The sequence below is a fragment of the Polypterus senegalus genome, chromosome 5, assembly GCF_016835505.1.
Source record: "Polypterus senegalus isolate Bchr_013 chromosome 5, ASM1683550v1, whole genome shotgun sequence".
NCBI lineage: Eukaryota > Metazoa > Chordata > Cladistia > Polypteriformes > Polypteridae > Polypterus > Polypterus senegalus.
Window position 1 is genome coordinate 106,985,908 of NC_053158.1, and position 18,167 is coordinate 107,004,074.

Consider the following 18,167-nt stretch of genomic DNA (forward strand, 5'->3'; position numbering starts at 1 on the left):
TGCAGTCAGGAGTATACCCCATGGATGGTCTGCTGGTTTCCCACAGGTAGGCTTAAGAAAATTTGCACAGCTCTGGGCCGGTAGGTAAAGAAATGCCGTTACTCCGTATGCAGTGTTAGGTTTGGGAAAAATATACTGCTGGTGGTGTAAAAAGATTACACATTTTAAATACATTTGTTTTCCAGTATCCAGAAGTGATGTAAGACAGATACCCAAACACTTCATTCTTTATAGATATAATAGAGTTTGCCTTAATTTTCACTATAACAAAATTAACAATCTATCAAAATGCATGCGGGGTTGTCAGCAATCCTTATAGACTGCAGATATTCTCAATCTTTGAGGTTGTTGAGTTCAAGTGTAAAAGATTTGAACTGAAGGCCTACTTTGTGCCATTTACATTAAATTTGCTAGGTGAATTTCAAAAAAGTTATGTTTTCAAAAGTCATTTAAATTGCAGTGTGCTAGGCCTCACTAGGTCACTTTATCTGATTGTACCAGAACAGTTTAATTACCTGAGAATTATTAATATGATTTAGCAAATTAACTCTTTAATTATGACAATAAAGAAGTATAGATTAAAACAAACGTTTGATGATTTAATGTAAAATATTAAACAAGATGTTAATAGATGTTCCTCCCTTGATCTTAATTAAGATAGGAGAATTGAAATTGTCAAAATGAACATCTTTCCAAAGCCTCTATCTTTCTCAGAGCATCTCTGTGTATATTAGCAAATATATTCTATATATACAAAAAGATTAGCAAAATCGTGCAATGTTTTCATGTGATGCTTTCTTGCAACACTCATATTTCTTCAGATCTGTACATTATATAATACAGTGGAACCTCGGTTTACGAACGTCTCGGTTCACGTACAAATCGGTTTACGACCAAAAAGTTCACCAAACTTTTGCATCGGTTCACAACCACACACTCGGCATACGAACAAGCCAGTTTCCCTTTCGGTTTGTACGTGTTCAGTCTCTCCCTGTGCATTTCCTGTGCAGCGAGCAAGAGACAGAGAGCGAGAGAGCACGACACACACAAGAGAGAGACACACACACACAGGCAGCGTGAGAGACACACACAAGAGAGAGACACACACAGGCAGCGTGAGAGAGAGACACACACACACACAGGCAGCGTGAGAGAGAGACACACACACACACAGGCAGCGTGAGAGAGAGAGCTGGACACATAAGGTAGGAAGGCAGTTAAAGAATGCACTGGGCTTGATTTCATTTCTGTTTACAGCAATTGGTTCGTAGCATGCATTGTTGCAATTTTACTTTTCTTGGTGGTTTATTAAATTACGGATTTTTTCAAATGTTCCTTTTTTCCCTGTGCTTAAAACTCATTAAAAAAAGAGTTTTTAGCAAGCGGTTGGTAGCATTATAGCGCAAACTATTGCAGTGTTAGTTTTCTCAGTTTACTATTATGCTGTGCATTCTATGGTATAATTAACTATATTTGTGCTTAAAAACTTAAATATATATATTTACATACATTTCATATGGTCTGGAACAGATTCATTGTATTTACATACAATCCTATGGGGGAAATTGCTTCGGTTCACGACCAGATCGGTTTACGACCAGAGTTTTGGAATGAATTATGGTTGTGAACCGAGGTTCCACTGTATACATCTTTATATCATTTTATTTGTCTTCATTAGGAGAATACAACAATGATACTCTCATGTCAATACAACCAATTTAACATGCATATGTCAAACAAAATACCTTATATACATCTGCTCTCCTAAGAACAGTAGTAGTTGAATTGTGTGTTAGTAGGTGACAAATAAAGCACATGCTTACAAATTGTAAAACTGCATAAAATCAGATGCCAACCAAATCATGATTGGTAATCATGCAGGAAAAGTTGTATTAAGTTATATACTGGGGTGCTTCAGTAAGTAGATAACCATTCATCTTAAATAGATAACAATTTTGCTATAACTATAAATAAATCTCCCAGACAGACTTGTGACTGTGTTGGAATATCCCCAGTGGAGCCAAATCCCTGAATCACCAGGTCACATGTTTTAAGAATGTTCTACATTCAAACTATATTGGGCACAAATTTCTGTAAATCATTCAGAAAGTCTTGGATCTAAAATTACTCATAATGTTTTAACAGTAATATTTGGGGTAGTTGTCTATGAAAAATCTAATTTGATATCTAATGTCACACCACTTACATGAAGATTGATTCTGCTCAAGGGATATCATAATCCACCTTCTGGAAAAAATGATGAATACTACCTCTAATTGAAAAAAAAAATCCAAATATTTATGTGGATCATAAGAGAATGTTTTCATATCATACTATACAATTTCTTTTACAGTATTTCTTTAATGTAATTCTAAAATAAACACAACACGCCTGAGCTGGACCTTTTTATTTTATTTGCAGTGTTAATCTATACAAAATGACACCTTTTATTGGCTAACTAAAAAGATTACAATATGCAAGCTTTCGAGGCAACTCAGGCCCCTTCTTCAGGCAAGATGTAATCATTGCCCCACTGTGCTGCCACACAATGAGAATCATAACTAACAAAACAGCAAAAAAGAAAAATCATTTATAAAAAAAATATAAAACAGAATAAACAAACAGAGGAAAAAGCAACTAAATTCTGAGAAGAAGCACCGGCAAAACTGTAACACAATTGTTTCAAAGAACAAACTAAGACCACACCAGAAAGAAACCAGAACCACGAAAAATGAAAGGAAATCTTAAGTGGGACTAAGGGGTTAAGAGAAAAACAAGCAGAAGAGACAAACAAGACAACAGTAAACCTTGAAAAAACATAAACAAGTTGAAGGCATCTAGCAATTTTGATAAAAAGATCAGAAATAAAGCTGACAGCTTCTCTTTTATGGTTCTGATCTTTTAAAAAGTTACTGCAACATCAACAGTGTGAAAGTATCAGCAGCAAAAAGTGAGTAACAAAACTAAATCAAAACTAGTTAATAAATAAAGTAAATAACTTCTGTGGACAGGTATGCATTTAATAACAAGAAAGAAACCAAAATATATAGCAAAATGAAAGAAAATGCCTGCAACTGAGCCCTTTAAATCACACGTTCTCGCAGATCAACAAGCTACCATAAGGCTCACATGTTGGATTTTGTACAACACACCAGAACTCTTAAACTACACCAAAGGAAAATGACATCCTGGATGATTCTAACACCATCAGGATAGACAAGCTTCATGAAACAATGAGTCTAACTCAACGTAAGTGACATTAGGAAGTTTCATAGTATGAAAAATAAAAACAAAATACGGCTTGTAGACCTTTGAATTTCATTGTGAATGCACTCATCCATATGTTGAGATTGAAACACAGGTAGGAGTCATTTATTTAGATGGCTTTTCTCCACTCAGCTGACCACTACCTGGGTTCTTTACGCCACTTTACTTTTTGACAGATGGTTCTTAGTGAAACTGCCTCTTCCTGTCTGATTCAGAATTGCTTGTCTTTTTTATCCTTGCATCTTAGATAAGGCCTAAGGACTTTTGTCTTTTAGATTGCTTTTACACTACCAAGTTATGATGCCCAAGTTGGAACTGGTGAAAAAAAATCCAATGTCTGCGATGTTCAAATTACACAGTCTGAATGTGGCCTCAGCGTCTGCATGCACCTTCGCCACAACTTGAATGTATACTTTTCACATACTGTATGTTGTGATGTAGAGATGCAGGTAAACATACAGTAGATCCCTGCATGTTTTTGTCCTGCTGATGCTCTTCACTTTGCTGGATCTAAGAGGCAGAGCTTGCTTTCTAAATATTGTTAGTCAGTGCAGTGCAACAATTTATTAAAGATTTTGTTTCCTTGCTACACCACGGATCGGTTCACTTGCCATGATAACAACAACAACATTTATTTATATAGCATATTTTCATACAAAAAGTAGCTCAAAGTGCTTTACATAATGAAGAATAGAAAAATAAAAGACACAGTAAGAAAAATAAAATAAGTCAACATTAATTAACATAGAATAAGAGTAAGGTCCAATGGCCAGGGTGATGCACAAATTAAGCCACATCCTTGAACAAAAAATACAATATGTTTAAACTCAAATCAAAAATGAGTAATTGAAAATGAATAGGAATTCAACAATTAATACAAAGCAGCCTGTCATAGATCTCATAAACATTGGGTACTATGGTGGTTTGAGACATTTTCACCAAAATCCAATGAGTTTCACATATTTGGAAGCAATCAGAATCAGCATGATAAGGTAAATGTGGACATTTGCCTCTAGCAGATGAATCTTCTCTTTCCCACTTCTGCACCAGCATCACCTTATCGACGGGGCTACATGAAACAGTTGAACAGTCTTTGTCACACAGCGACTGCTGCATATGTCATCCCTCTCTCAAAGTCCTCTGAGGTCGCTTGTTTGGTAGCCAGTACAGTGAGCAGCTGGGCCTATCCTGCATTTTCATACATGACCTTATGCATGTAAATTGCTTAATTATCTCAAAAGCCAGAAATGCATTGAAGCAGCTGTGTCCGATCTTATTTCTGTTCCTCATTTACTCAATGCTCCTATTATTCTCCCTGTGTCAATTATTAGCATATGTGAAAATTCAGTCTCTGTTCAAAATCCACAATTATGAAATGTTGGTAAATGTATTGGGCAAGTAAATATTTCAGTTTTAGTCAGTGTCATTAGTACAAGTGAATAATATCTATTTATCCATACATTTATGTTTAAAATCACTTGAGCCATGAGGGCCAGAGCCAGCTCTGGATGAAGCAGCAGCTCACTACATTTACAGCCTCATCCACACCCCTACATAGAGCCAATTATAAGTCACCAGTGTCTCAAAGTTGGCTTAAACAAGCTTAAAAGTGTCTAATTGTATTTACTTGATTTGGGAAGTATCTGAACAGTCATAGTCATCTGTATTATCACATATTCAGAATTTGGAAGCGCTGTGACAATCAGAGCATTTAAATATTAAGCTATGAGAGTGGCCACCATTCAAAACATTCATCGAGGTGTGGCAGGTGAGTTGCGGACATTCTCAAAGACACTTAACCCGATCCAAGGTGGCTATTGAGGTCATATTGGGGTGTAAGACGGGGTGTCCATCATCACATGGCTCATTAGCACACTTGTACTTACACGGGGTGAGTATGTTGTTGCCAGTTAACCTAATTTGTACATATTTTGGGTTGTGGAAGGAAAATAAGAGGACTTGGAAAGCAAAAACATGCACACAAGGAGTGAATGTTCAGTCTCAGATGAACAACAAAAGCATGTTGGATCGGACTGTCATGAGGCCACATCTAAGCACATTATGCCTTCCATGGGGTGAATGTGCATACAAAAAAGAAAGTGCTATCTGCATATAAGATCTCCTGAGCCTGTGGCAGATATTTTTTTTCATAAAAAGCCAGTTATGACTTCCTTGCCGTCCCTGTAGCACAATTGGGCATTTAGCTGGGCAATATCACTTACAGGTTGATGTCATTTTTTAGTAGCTGTATTCATTTGCCGATATGTGAAAAAGTGGGACAGCCTGATGAACTCCTGAACTTCCTACTGCAGCTGGATGTGGGGGCAGTGGAGAGTGGGAGGGCATGCCTGAGTGCACATTAGGAATGCAAAATAGCACATCACTGCCGCCATCTACTGGATGACAAAGTTAAGACCTTAGTAAATAAAGTGGAGAGTCAGTGACTGTGTTAGGAAAACCAATAAATCTTAAATAGAGGCCCACATACAAATTTCATTCAGAGGACAACACGATTACAGTCTTCTGCAGTCTATCACTAAGTCCAAAAGATTTCAGAATCAGTTTAAACATAATTTCATAGAAATACAATGATTTTAAATGTACCCACCATACTGGTCATCCATTCTTACTACAAATTGCCTGCCTATTATGTAAAGTTTTGTATCTTAATTGATCTTAGCACATTCAATGGATCTTCTCAGATCTGAAAACTTCATTATTCAATAACGTTTTCATACCGTCACTTAATTTTACACCTCTGAAATAATAAAAACAAAAAAATCACAACTAAATTAATGTGTTATATATGAGTAACTCACCTACTAGAAAGAAACACCACCATGAGAAAATCTCCTGCAAACTCCTTGCACCATTGTGATCTCAGCTTAGTGCACAGACATGTGCCTCACCTTCAAATCTGATTAAACCTCAGCAGCCAAAAGAGTTTCTTTTAGCAAATAACATAAATGACCAGAGAAGGTTGTCCCTTATTTTATTACCTGCAAAGGCTCTGTTTTGCCCTAGTCAGTCTGGGCTGTGGGCATTTGATGTCCTATGGAAATCTGACTCATTAGATAGATAGATAGATAGATAGATAGATAGATAGATAGATAGATAGATAGATAGATAGATAGATAGATAGATAGATAGATAGATAGATAGATAGATAGATAGACATTCACAATGAGGCATTACACAGACATATAGCTGTTGGTATAAAGGAGCCCCATTTCTTGATGCATTTCTGCTGAATAATTCATTGGCTTAAAATCCTTAGTGTTAGTGTGTCAGAGAGAGGATGTGTAGCATTGTTCATTATGGCACTCAGTTTTGATTTAATTCTCTCCTTCACTACAACCTGCAGGGGCTCCAGAATGTGCCCTATAACTGATCTTTCCCTTTTAATTAGCTTGTTAATTCAGTGGTCCTATCTTGAAGAGATGTTACCAGCCCCGGACACCACAGTATAGAACATCACACTGGCCATCATAGAGTTATAGAAGATGCGAAGGATGTCATTACCCACTATAAAGGAATGCAGTGTCCTAAGGTTAAAAGACCCTGCTCTGCACTCTCTCTTATGAGACCAGTCCAACACTGTCATTGTTGTAGACCCCCAAGTACTTGTAGGAATGCACCCCCGCTACATGCACTTCCTGAATAGTAACCTGCACATAGATTCTCTTTATGTGGTGAAATTCAATAACCAGTTCCTTAGTTCTTCTTCTGTTAAGTTACTGACAATTCTTTCTTAATCACGAAACAAAGTTCTCCACCTGACTCCTGTATTCTGCCTCATCCCCTTTATCAATATACCAAATAAGTGCAGAACCATCTGAGAATTCCTGCAAGTGACATGACCTGATGTTACGTTATAGTTGGAGGCATACAGAGTGAAGAGCAAACTGGACTATTCCTTGTGGTGCTCCAGTGTTGCTCACATCCGTATCAGAAACACAGTTCTTGGGTCTCACAAATTGCGGTCTGCCTGACAGATAGTCCATTATCCATTAGCTCTATTGATATCATTCATTGGCACCATTGGCTCATCTACCTACATACTCTGCGTTTTACCCCTTAACAGGGGTAGCTGGATGGTACTAAAGGCAATGGAGAAATCAAAAAACATAATCCTCACAGTGCTGCCAGCTTTGTCCAGGTGAGATTAAGCCTTGTGGAGGAGACAGAAAATTGCACTTTCCTCTCCAGTTTTTTGCCAATAGACAAAAGTATTAAAAATTTTTAAAACAGTACAAAATGCAGTGCATTTGCTAAACATGTTAGTACTGTTGTTGTTTCATTATTTGGTGCTGTTATTATTTATTTATTTATTACTGCCTATTCTAAATTATTATTCATTCACTTACCTGTTATTTATGTATCTATACTAATAAAAGGCAAAGCCCTCACTCACTCACTCACCCACTCACTCACTGACTGACTGACTGACTCACTGACTCACTGACTCACTCACTCATCACTAATTCTCCAAATTCCTGTGTAGGTAGAAGGCTGAAATATGGCAGGCTTATTCCTTACACGTTACTTACAAAAGTTAAGCAGGTTTCATTTTGAAATTGTACGCGTAATGGTCATAACGGTCGACAACGTCCGCCATGTTAAACTTTCTTATTTATGGCCCCATCTTCACGCAATTTGGTAGCTGGCTTCCCTGCGCTAACCGAAACCAATGTATGTACTTATTTGAGTGGTATGATGTCACTGTCGGCCGCCATATTGAACTTTTCAATGGTCTTTCTTACTTATGGGCCTATCTTCAAGAAATTTGGTACGCGGGTTCCCAACGCTAACTGATTCTTACTTATGTACATATATACGTTCATAGCCTGCAGCTCGGTCACCGTGTGAGGCGGCGTTGGGTCCCCCATCCCAATGCCTCCCACGTTGTTGGCTGCCTGCCTATATAAGGCTGTCCGTCGCTCCAGTCTCTACATTCCCTTCCTTGCTACGCCATGGGATTCACGTCTCCCTGCTTATAACTACAGCCTTTTAATTTAATCCACAGCTTCCCTGCTGTTTTATTGTTCATTTATTGCGATTATAGTTATTGTGTAGGTATTTTAGACTTACTTTACATTATTCAGGTACCCATTTTTTTTATCATTCCAACTGTACCCACATTAACATGTCTATCGAGGTGATCACCATCAATCAAAGAACTGTCACTTACCGAGTGGTTTCCATGCCCGGAGATGGCACCTACCTTTTATATTCTCTTTGTTACATATTGCACGGCCATATCAGGCTCACTCTTGATATCCGGAGGAACATTGTGTCTTATGTATTGAATGACTGGGACAGGTTCAAGGTGTGGACTGATGACGGTACAGGAGATAATTATACTACACAGGAGCACTAGAAGAGTGAAATGCTTAAGCCCTTCACCTATGGATCTGCATGTGAGTTGATGGCTGCCGCTGAATTGTTCGGTTGTTGCTTTCAAGTGTACCGAAATGGCCAAATATTTTACACCTTTCGACAACTGCCAATGCCTCTTAAACATCTTAGACTCACAGGTGACGATTTCAGTAGTGGACACTTTGATGTTTATGAATGTTTAAACTCTCAAAAGCTGGATGTGAAGTTATCGATGAAACTGGTTGTATGCTTACAACACTTGTCAGATGCCGAAAGTCTCTTCAACACAAGTCCTTCAAATACTGTCGGAATTGAAACAAACCATGAAACTCAAACCGATTATGACAGCAGCAATCCAAGCTGTGAGATTTGAAACAAGATTACTGTTCACATGGCCAACTGTACGTTACATGCTCAAGAGTAAGCTCAGCGCACAGCTTGGTCATATTACAACCAGAGGGCCGAACTCACAATGTGGTATACAAAGAGATCAATAACAAATAATTATTGGTATATTTTCCCTCAGTTTAAAAAGGTTTAATTTTCTTCTTAATAAAAATTTTAAGGCAGTACTTCGCTGCTGCAAAGCGTGGGTATTTTGCTAGTTTATTATATAGTTCATTTCCTGTTTTGCACTTGCTCTGCATTCATGTATATTCCTGGAGAATGTTTTTTCATGCCACTGTATACTTCAAAAGTGTGTGATACCAAAACATTAATGGTATGATAAGTTTCAAGTCAAATCAAGTCGAATCAATTATAATAAAGCCACTTAACCTCACTTGATTTGACTTGAAACTGTAGTGGGTCCATGTGGTCTGCCACAGGAGAACTTGCATAGTCCAGAACCTCTCAAAGGTCTTCATGATTTGAGACATGAGTGGTTTGTTGTCATTAGGCGCCTGCCTTCTTTGAAACGAGAACAATGCAGGATGTTTTCCACAGCAGCAACAGCAGCATTTTCTGGTGCTTTAGAGAAAGACTGAACGGATGACAGAGGAAACCACAAAGTTGGTCAGCACAAGCCTTAAGAACTCAAGGACTGACTCCATCTAGTCCTGCAGCTGTTCTGTGTGTAGCATCCTCACTTGCTATTCAGTTATGGACAGCCATAATGATGGTCAGAGGTGGACTTGTGACTGGCCTTTCCAGAGGTGGAAGGAATTGTATTAGGGATGCTGTAGAGGGATTGGTCATTGAAAGAAGGCGGCAGTGAGAGGGAAAACTCTAATAAATTGGTTCAGATGTTAGCTTTGTCCACATCCCCTTCTGAGCCCTGGATTACTTGAGTCCAGTAATTATGCCCAGTCTATTCCAGACATTTTTCATGTTATTCTGAGTGCGTTTTTTTCTATTTAGCTTTGTAATTTTCCTTTCCTTTACTCAGGTGTTTCTTCAACACTTGCTTTCAAAGCCTATTTGCCCCCAGATTCAAATGCTTCCTTTTTCTCATTTTTAGACCTTTTAGCTCCTTAGTAATCCAGGGTTTGTTGTTCAGAAAGCAACACACTGTCTTCGGGGGAATCACAGTGTCAGCACAAAAGTTAATATAGTCTGTGATGCAGTGACTGAGTCCTCTCAATGTCATCCCAATATGACTCACACATAATTTCCCAGTCTGTCATTTTGAAACAGTCTTTCAGAGACAGTTCAGTCTCCAGGCTCCACTTCCTCACTATCATAGTGATAATGGATCGCCATCTAATAACAAACTTTTAACTGGGAGTAAGTTGAACCAGATTGTGGTCAGATCTCCCCAAAGTTGCCAGTAGTTTACACTTAAAAGTGTCTTTAACATTTGAATAGAGGAAGTCTAGTCTGCTATTCCCTCAAGTAGACAAACTGATTGATGTGTGTCATCGTTCCTTCCAAATTCACGTGGTTGAAGTCACCATATATTATAACTGCAGGGTTAGAATGAATCATCATTAAAGTGTTGGTAACAGAATGAATCATGCTCATTGCTGAGTTACCAGTTAAAGAGGGAGAAATTAAAACATTAATAAGGATAATGAAACGTGAACAAACTCAGATAGCCAGAATGTCAGTGTCTGAGTTACAAACTGTACTGTAATATGCTAAATTTTACATCATTTCATATTAGATGACCAGTCACCTTCCTGTCTTTTTTTCCACACTGCTATGGGTCTGCTTGACTAACTATCCAGCATTAAAACAGTGTTAGGTGTGCCATGACCCACTATAACTGCACACAGTTCATCCATCTTATTGAAAAGTGATCAAACATTGCCCATTACAATGGATGACAGGCCAGTTCTGAATCCTTTTCGCCTTGCTTTTATTCTCGTCACCCTCTCTTCAGACAAACAACACTTTGGTAGAGTGAAACAGCGCCATTTAGGCACTCATAGTTGCCATGCAAGTAGTTGATTACAGGAGAATTGAATATACCCCACTTTTATTTATTTACATTTCCAGATGTTGCAGACATAAAGTAGCCTTCAGATTGTCTTTGCCACCCCCTTTTCAGCCCATTTCAGATGAGACGAGCTGGAATCTGAGTTTGTGTAGAGTGCAGACCATCAGTAAGATTAGAATCTATTTCAAATCCATTTAGCATATATACTCGCGCTTAAATTCTCCCACGGATAAGTCGGGGCTTGATTTTACCGAATAATTTACAGTATTTAATACTGTCAGTTGTATAAGTCGAATGCAGAAAACTCATGCTATTAGTTGAAGAGATTATGATATACTAACGCCCACCTGAGAGAGGAACCATGGAGCACACTGCCTTTTTTTCTATGTATTGTGCCTACATGACCACACGGTAATACCCAAACTATTTCGAAGTGATGTTTGCACTATTTTGTGATTTTTGTCACACCCTCATACACCTTTATTGTAAGAGCATCCCTTATCTATGATGGAGTGTTCAATCAGAAGAAAATATGAAGCTGGTTTTAATATTAAAAGTCGTTAAAGTGGCGAAAGAAATTGGTAACTCGGCTGCTGCAACAAAATTCGATGTGTCTGAGAAACTGCTGCGACATTGGAGGAAGCAAGAAGATGTAAAAAAAAAAAAACTTAAATGTCGCATTTTTGAACGGGCGTATAAATCGGGGTTTGATTTTATGATCTATTTTTCGGGTTTCAAGACCCAACTTGTACATGAGTATATACGGTATCTAATTTTCTAGTGGCTACTATCAGTGATAAGCCAGTAGCCACATCAAATATAATCCTAATGAAGATTGGTAACGAGTTAAACAAGTTCAGAACACAGAGATTGACGGACTTTGCCTTCTTCCCATGGGAAAAAAAGCCCTTGCACCCATATGGCGATAAACTTTATGTTTAGCAGAGCATGGCAAACTTGGAGGGAAACTTTAATCCTATACAGTGGAGAAATTGAGCAAAGAAAATCCTCATTATCATATAAAAAGAGCATTTTATCCATTTATCTCTCCACCCAACCTTTTTACCACCCACCCATTTCTCACTCTATCCTTCTAGCTAGCCATACAAATTCAAACCACTCATTCGTCCATCCATTTGTCTACACACCTAACCTTCCACGCATTCAATCATCCCCTTATCTTCTTCCACCATTATTGATAAATATTTTGTATGTCTTTATTTGTAAGTCAGACAAAGCAAATGTAATTAGTGTTTTATTTCATTGATATGCTTTAATGTCTAACAAACCCCCTCCCCCTTCCACAAATGTTTAGGATTGGCTCAAGAAGTGAATTTTATGACAGGGTTGGCAGAAGTGCCTAAAACTAATTTGGCAAGTGATTCCCTGCAGGACCTTCTCAACTAACCCCTGTGTGGAGGTGAATCTACCTAACTGGCAAGCTTCACCTTAAGAAATAGTATTGGGGCAGAAGTGAAACCCATTGTGTTGGACCTGAATTCTATTGGTCTAAACCTGGCTGTTTGGGATTGGTTTGAGTCAGAAGCCATTCAGTACCACAACACCCTATTGGCTGTAGAATTTGAACAGTGAATGTATAAATTTGGTTGCTTTACCCCTCCCTATCTCTCTTACACAATCACAATGAAGGAGCATCTCACACACCATGAACTGAAAAGAAGACCACACTGAAAAGCACAAGTCGACAGCCAGCCATATAGTGACAGGAGTGTGGCCTGTTCTAAAAAAAGCTGATTAAAAATGATGACTTAACTTGAGACATTTTAAGTAACTAACAAGTCTGTGTGTGGCCTGAAACTACACATCAGAATTTATCAAGTTGTATGGTTGCCAATATTCAACTGTACTTTGCTTATTGTTATTATTTTACAAATATTATTGATAGTACATTAAAGTTGTAACTTAACTCCAGCTTGTCCTTTACTCTGTGTAATTACCTGAGGCTATAGATGTAGAAGGGAAGGTGGGGAGAAGTTATAAAGTATAGTACCTTATAAACAGTGGTAAGTCTATGGGATTTGAGGCATTCCGATAAAGGCTACACGTTAAAGAATACAAAAGGATAAAGTAGATTAATATAGAACTCTACCAAGACAAAACAATCATCAACTTACCCATACATTCCCTCCATTTTGTTTTAAGATGGAGCCCATCCCAGTATAACTGAACTCAAGGGAGGATCCAACCCCAGACATAAAGGATACACAGCAGCACACAGGGCCAGCTTTTGGCATACACAAACTAAGTGACTGTTTATAGGGTCTTGGCCCTTGAGTAGGAAGAGATATCTTCCAAAAAGGGAGTGTACACAAAACAATGGTCACCAACCCAAAATCAAATTTTCAGTTTCATTACTATTTAAGAGGGCATCCTAAGTAAGTCAACATAGATAAATGTAAATGAGCAAGGAAAAGATCAGCAGGAAACGACCATGGTGAACTAAAGTTGCATAGAGTCTACTCTTTGGCCTAACTGACACACTACCTACATCCTCGGCCTTGAGAACCCAGCATCAACCTACTGTTGTGTCAAAGTGTTCAGAACGTCCAGGAGCCACACGGTCACTCTCTCACTATGGATTGAGAGTGGCTTAGGGTTCATATTAGTCAGGACAATCATGACGAACACCGAGTCCAAACCTGCCTATGGAAAACAACAATCATGATGATGACACAGTTATAAACATTTTACTTTTTAAACATAATTTTAAGTGAACAATAAGTTCAGTCCTCTTGTTAACCTGGAAGCCCCTCTTATATCACCCATTATATTAATGCAAGTAAAATGCTCACCGCCAACAGGCACTCCTATTTATTTTGGAACGATGGTTTGTGCGCACCACAGCTCTCGCCCCATCCCTTTCTTTAATGCCTTTTTTGTTTCTTTCAAATTGCTAACCCCATTGCTGGGCCTCCTGATGGAATTCGTTTATTCTCCCCTACAACAGCAGCCTTTCTGAAGAGCCTGAAACCTGCCATTCGGGATTTACATTCTGTTAGTCATGGACAAGACAGGTATTCCATTAAACACTAATACTTGCCAGACATTTGGGAAGCCCTTATTGAAGAAAATCATTTATATATTAGAGAAAAATAATTGGATGAAGAAGAAGAAGAATTTACATGCAAGCTTCTCATCTTTAGTCAGCTGGCTCCATGGGCCACTCTCTTTCTCCTTCAGTTTTAGTTGCTCCAAATTGTATTTTGTGATGCATGTGATGTCAGGCAGTGGAATATCTGGACGATCGATGTACTGGGGCTGTGAGCAGTCGAGTACAGGGGTAGCAACACCTGGTGGAGGAAACAAAGTAGACAACAGTCACTAGGAGGACACAGACAAGTCTGGTTCAGGCTAGAAAATAGTGTTAGGGTAAATCACATACATTTTAAGGGGTGACAAGAAGAGTACATTGGCTGGCACTGCTGCGTCACCAATCCAGCATCTTAAGTTTCCATCTTGCTCACAATTGTTGTCCACATGGACATTTTGCCTGTGTCTATCTAAGGGTTTCCTCCGGGTGCTCCAATTCCCCCCATATCTCCATAGACATACAGGTAATATTAACTGGTAATTCAACAGTGAACTGAAACAAGTGGTTTGACAATAACTACAAAATACAGGGCACTAAGTGATTTACTGATATTGTAGTGTACAGGAAAAGCCAGCAGAAGACTTCACTGAAATTTATAAACCCATTAAACTGCTTTTCAAACCTACATGTCCCAAAACCAGATCTGGAAAGCCATTAGATGGAAAAAGTGCCCCACTCAAACTCAGGAGAAAGGATTAAACAGATCTATCAATCCATCCATCTTCTGAATCTTCTTCTGTACCCCATTGTGGAAGCAATGAGTGTAAGGTAGCAACCAACTCTGGATGGGACACCACACTCATAAACACTTATGCAGTGCCAATCTAAAGTCACCAGCACACGATGATGGCCAGATTGATAGGAATAACAAAGTAGCCAAAGAACACCCTCACTGGTACAGGGAGAACATTCAAGCATCACCAAGAGTTATTCAACCAACCACAGATCCACCATGATTTCTTATTGAGCTCAGAAATAAGTTCATCCAGGGATCAGTAAGAAGAAAACAAGAATGGCAGGAAGGAGGTTTCAATGTTATGAAACACAAAAGACTTCAGATTTGAATTTGAACCCCCTTAATATGTGCACAACCATCTCAGGATTGACAAACATACAGTAGAACCCTAGAAGAACTTTCATGGGTTCTTCAGAGTGATGAAGAATGAAAGGTGTGATGACAGCCTAAGTTATCCAAGGGGTGCATGACAATCTTACTCAGGAGATTTGTACCACAAAGGATAAAAAGACCCTCCACCTCTATGACATCAATAGCAATAGGCCACTGGTCAGCCAACAGACACTGTCGCACATTATAGTAGGGATATGAAGGTTAACCGGTCTCAAAAGCAGATCCTGTAGTTGAAGCAAATAACTTCATAAGTTTTAAAAAGTTTAATATTGGGAAAGCATAGCTGTTACCTAATAAGCAAGCATGGGGGACTGAACGGCCTGCTCTCATTTGTCAGATGCGTTGCATTCCTATGTTTGTTAAAGAGCTGAAAACTTGTGTTACACAGGATTGGAGGTTTTATTTAACCTACTGATTGTGTCTCTGTGCCTGGCTTTCCATCATCCAAGAATTCACTCAGAGCGACATTCCAGCCCTGGGAGAGAAGAACTCCTTTTGGTGAAGTAATCAGCTGAGGCTTCTAACGGCAATGACGCCTCTTACGTAGCAGTGGGCTCTTCACTCAGCCTCGTTACGCTCGTCCTTCCTGTTACATCCATGTTCTATCACACTCTAATTTAGTTAAGGGTCATGGAGGCAGTTTTAGGCTATTCCGTTAGTACTGGGTGATAGGCAGGACCCAACCCTGGCTGAGCCACCAGTCCTTAACTGGGCATATTTCTACATACTGTATACAGTGGGCCAGTAGACAATCTGCATGTCCATGAAGACATGGGGAGAATATGCAAACTCAACATGAGTGACTGCGCTGGGATTTGAACCTGATATCCCAGAGCTGTGATGCCGCAGCACTAATCACTGTGCTACCCATTTATTCCATTTCAAGGTCAAAAGGAGTCAAAGCTGAACTTGCAGCCACTGACATTATAGAGCACATAGTAGTCATTTGTATTTTTCTAATTCTGTGCTTCAGCTTCAGTATGTGAACGAGTGCAAATTGAGAACACATTGAACTCCATATCAAAGAAAACCACATGAACTAACACACAGGCCTGGAACAGACTCGATTGGATGGACCCAAACTGGTCTCCTTTGCACAGTGTGCAATTGATTTTTAAGGAATTAAGGGCACTAGCATTATCCACAATCACAGATCTGGTAGATCAAAATAATCCCCATGAACAACCTTGGTTGCCATGAAGGCCGTAAATGGCTGCTATTACCACACACTCACCTTTCTCCTGTGTTGCGTGTGTATGGGCTGATGACGACAGGCCTCTCCAGGCAAGCAGTCGAAATCCTCGGAGTGCAATACGAGATGAAAGCATCTGAAATTGAGGACGCAACAGCTTTTAGTGCATTTATCAAAAACAGCAGATATTGACAAAGTAACAAAAGCTGTAAAAGCCTCATTTTCTAGGAGACAAGTTCCTTAAATGCGATCCAGCACATGGCTCCCAATTCAAAACGAAAATACTTGGTGACTAATGCATGTATGAAGTGCATACATAATTGTGGATTTCTAACTCCAGTCTTTACGGAAAAGCCCAAAAACACCTCGAAATGCTCTCAAAAATGTCTATTTTGACAAATATAATGGACACCAGGAGCTCACATGCCCCTGGAAAGCTAGCAGGGAAATTATATATCCCCCTAAAGTTAATAAATAAATGGTATCTGTCAATCAGAATGAGGTAAGAAGAAAAGAGGTAGAAATCTGCAGGATCAAGTGGACTTTCCTGCAACAAAGAAGGACGGGGTCTGTTGTAAGCCTCAGGATTTATAGGAACAGCTGCAACATTCAGCTAACTATGAATCCAACAACTAGAACAGGATGGCTTACCAATAAAAAAATACAAATCTAAATGCTTTACATAGCAGCATCCAGTTGTTACATAAGATCTAAAAAAAATTACATTTATCATGATTAAACCGAAACGTGCATATTTGGGATTAATTAATTCACAATTTGTTAAATATACAATACAAATATCTATTGCATTTTAAAATGTGCCCAGCAGTGTAGTGTGTATTCAGTTCTACCAGTTTAGCATCTCCCAGTGGCTCACTGAGTGGCTCTGAGTATGTCACACACACGTACTGGACTGTTATTAATAAGTTCTCCGTATAGCTCTAGACTTATAAAGTGCCTTTAACAGCACTGTATAAAGTAAACATCCATACATAAGTAGAAATACTAATCGCACATTTTGCTTAATTCCGGTTCATTTTTGAAATTACATTTTTTGGAAAGAATTGGTTGACAAGATTCTGTCACTCAGCTTTGAAAGGCAGACGCGAGTGACAACAGCACAATGCTTTATAGGCACAAAGTAATGTTTTGGTGCCATCAGCTGGTCAAATTGCTTTATGACACCTTCAATCCTATTCATACTTAACTCTTGGTCTAACCCACAAATGCATACCTAATGTACATTTTTCAAATTTGCTTTAGTTCAACAAATACATTAACAAGAGGAATGTAACACGGTTCCCCAGTTCTGGCCAAGCCACATTTCTATTTTCTCCCCACATCCATCATGCATTTTGTCCATATATGTTGGATATGGCCTACATTCCCAATCTCAGTCATGTCTGGTTGATTTGAGTCTTTAATTGGTGTATGATTGAGTCCTGTGGTGGACAAGCTCACCATCAATGGCTGGTTCTTGCTTTGTTGGACACAACAGACTGAAGGAAACCAAAAAATAAACTGATGAATACAGATGGCCATCTAGCCAAAGTGCAACTAGACCTGGAGCAGGCTGATAGGGGGTAAAAACGTAGGGAGATCTTAACAGACATCATAAAGGAGAAGAACCTCTCCAGTTGTCTTAGATTAATATCATATTCAAAGTCTGGCCCTCCATAACGCCTAGATGGGGAAACAATACCAGCAA

At 38.9% G+C, this 18,167-nt stretch overlaps 1 protein-coding gene across 1 annotated transcript in view; it reads right to left on the reverse strand.

Annotated features, from left to right (window-relative positions):
- LOC120529420 overlaps positions 1-18,167 on the reverse strand; it is a 67,019-nt gene that overhangs the window by 26,689 nt on the left and 22,163 nt on the right. The window contains exons 2-3 of the mRNA XM_039753202.1: positions 16,502-16,595; positions 14,170-14,337 (exon numbers count right to left, since the gene is read on the reverse strand). Coding sequence (XP_039609136.1) covers positions 14,170-14,337; positions 16,502-16,595 — 262 coding nt within the window. The remainder of the gene's footprint in view (positions 1-14,169; positions 14,338-16,501; positions 16,596-18,167) is intronic.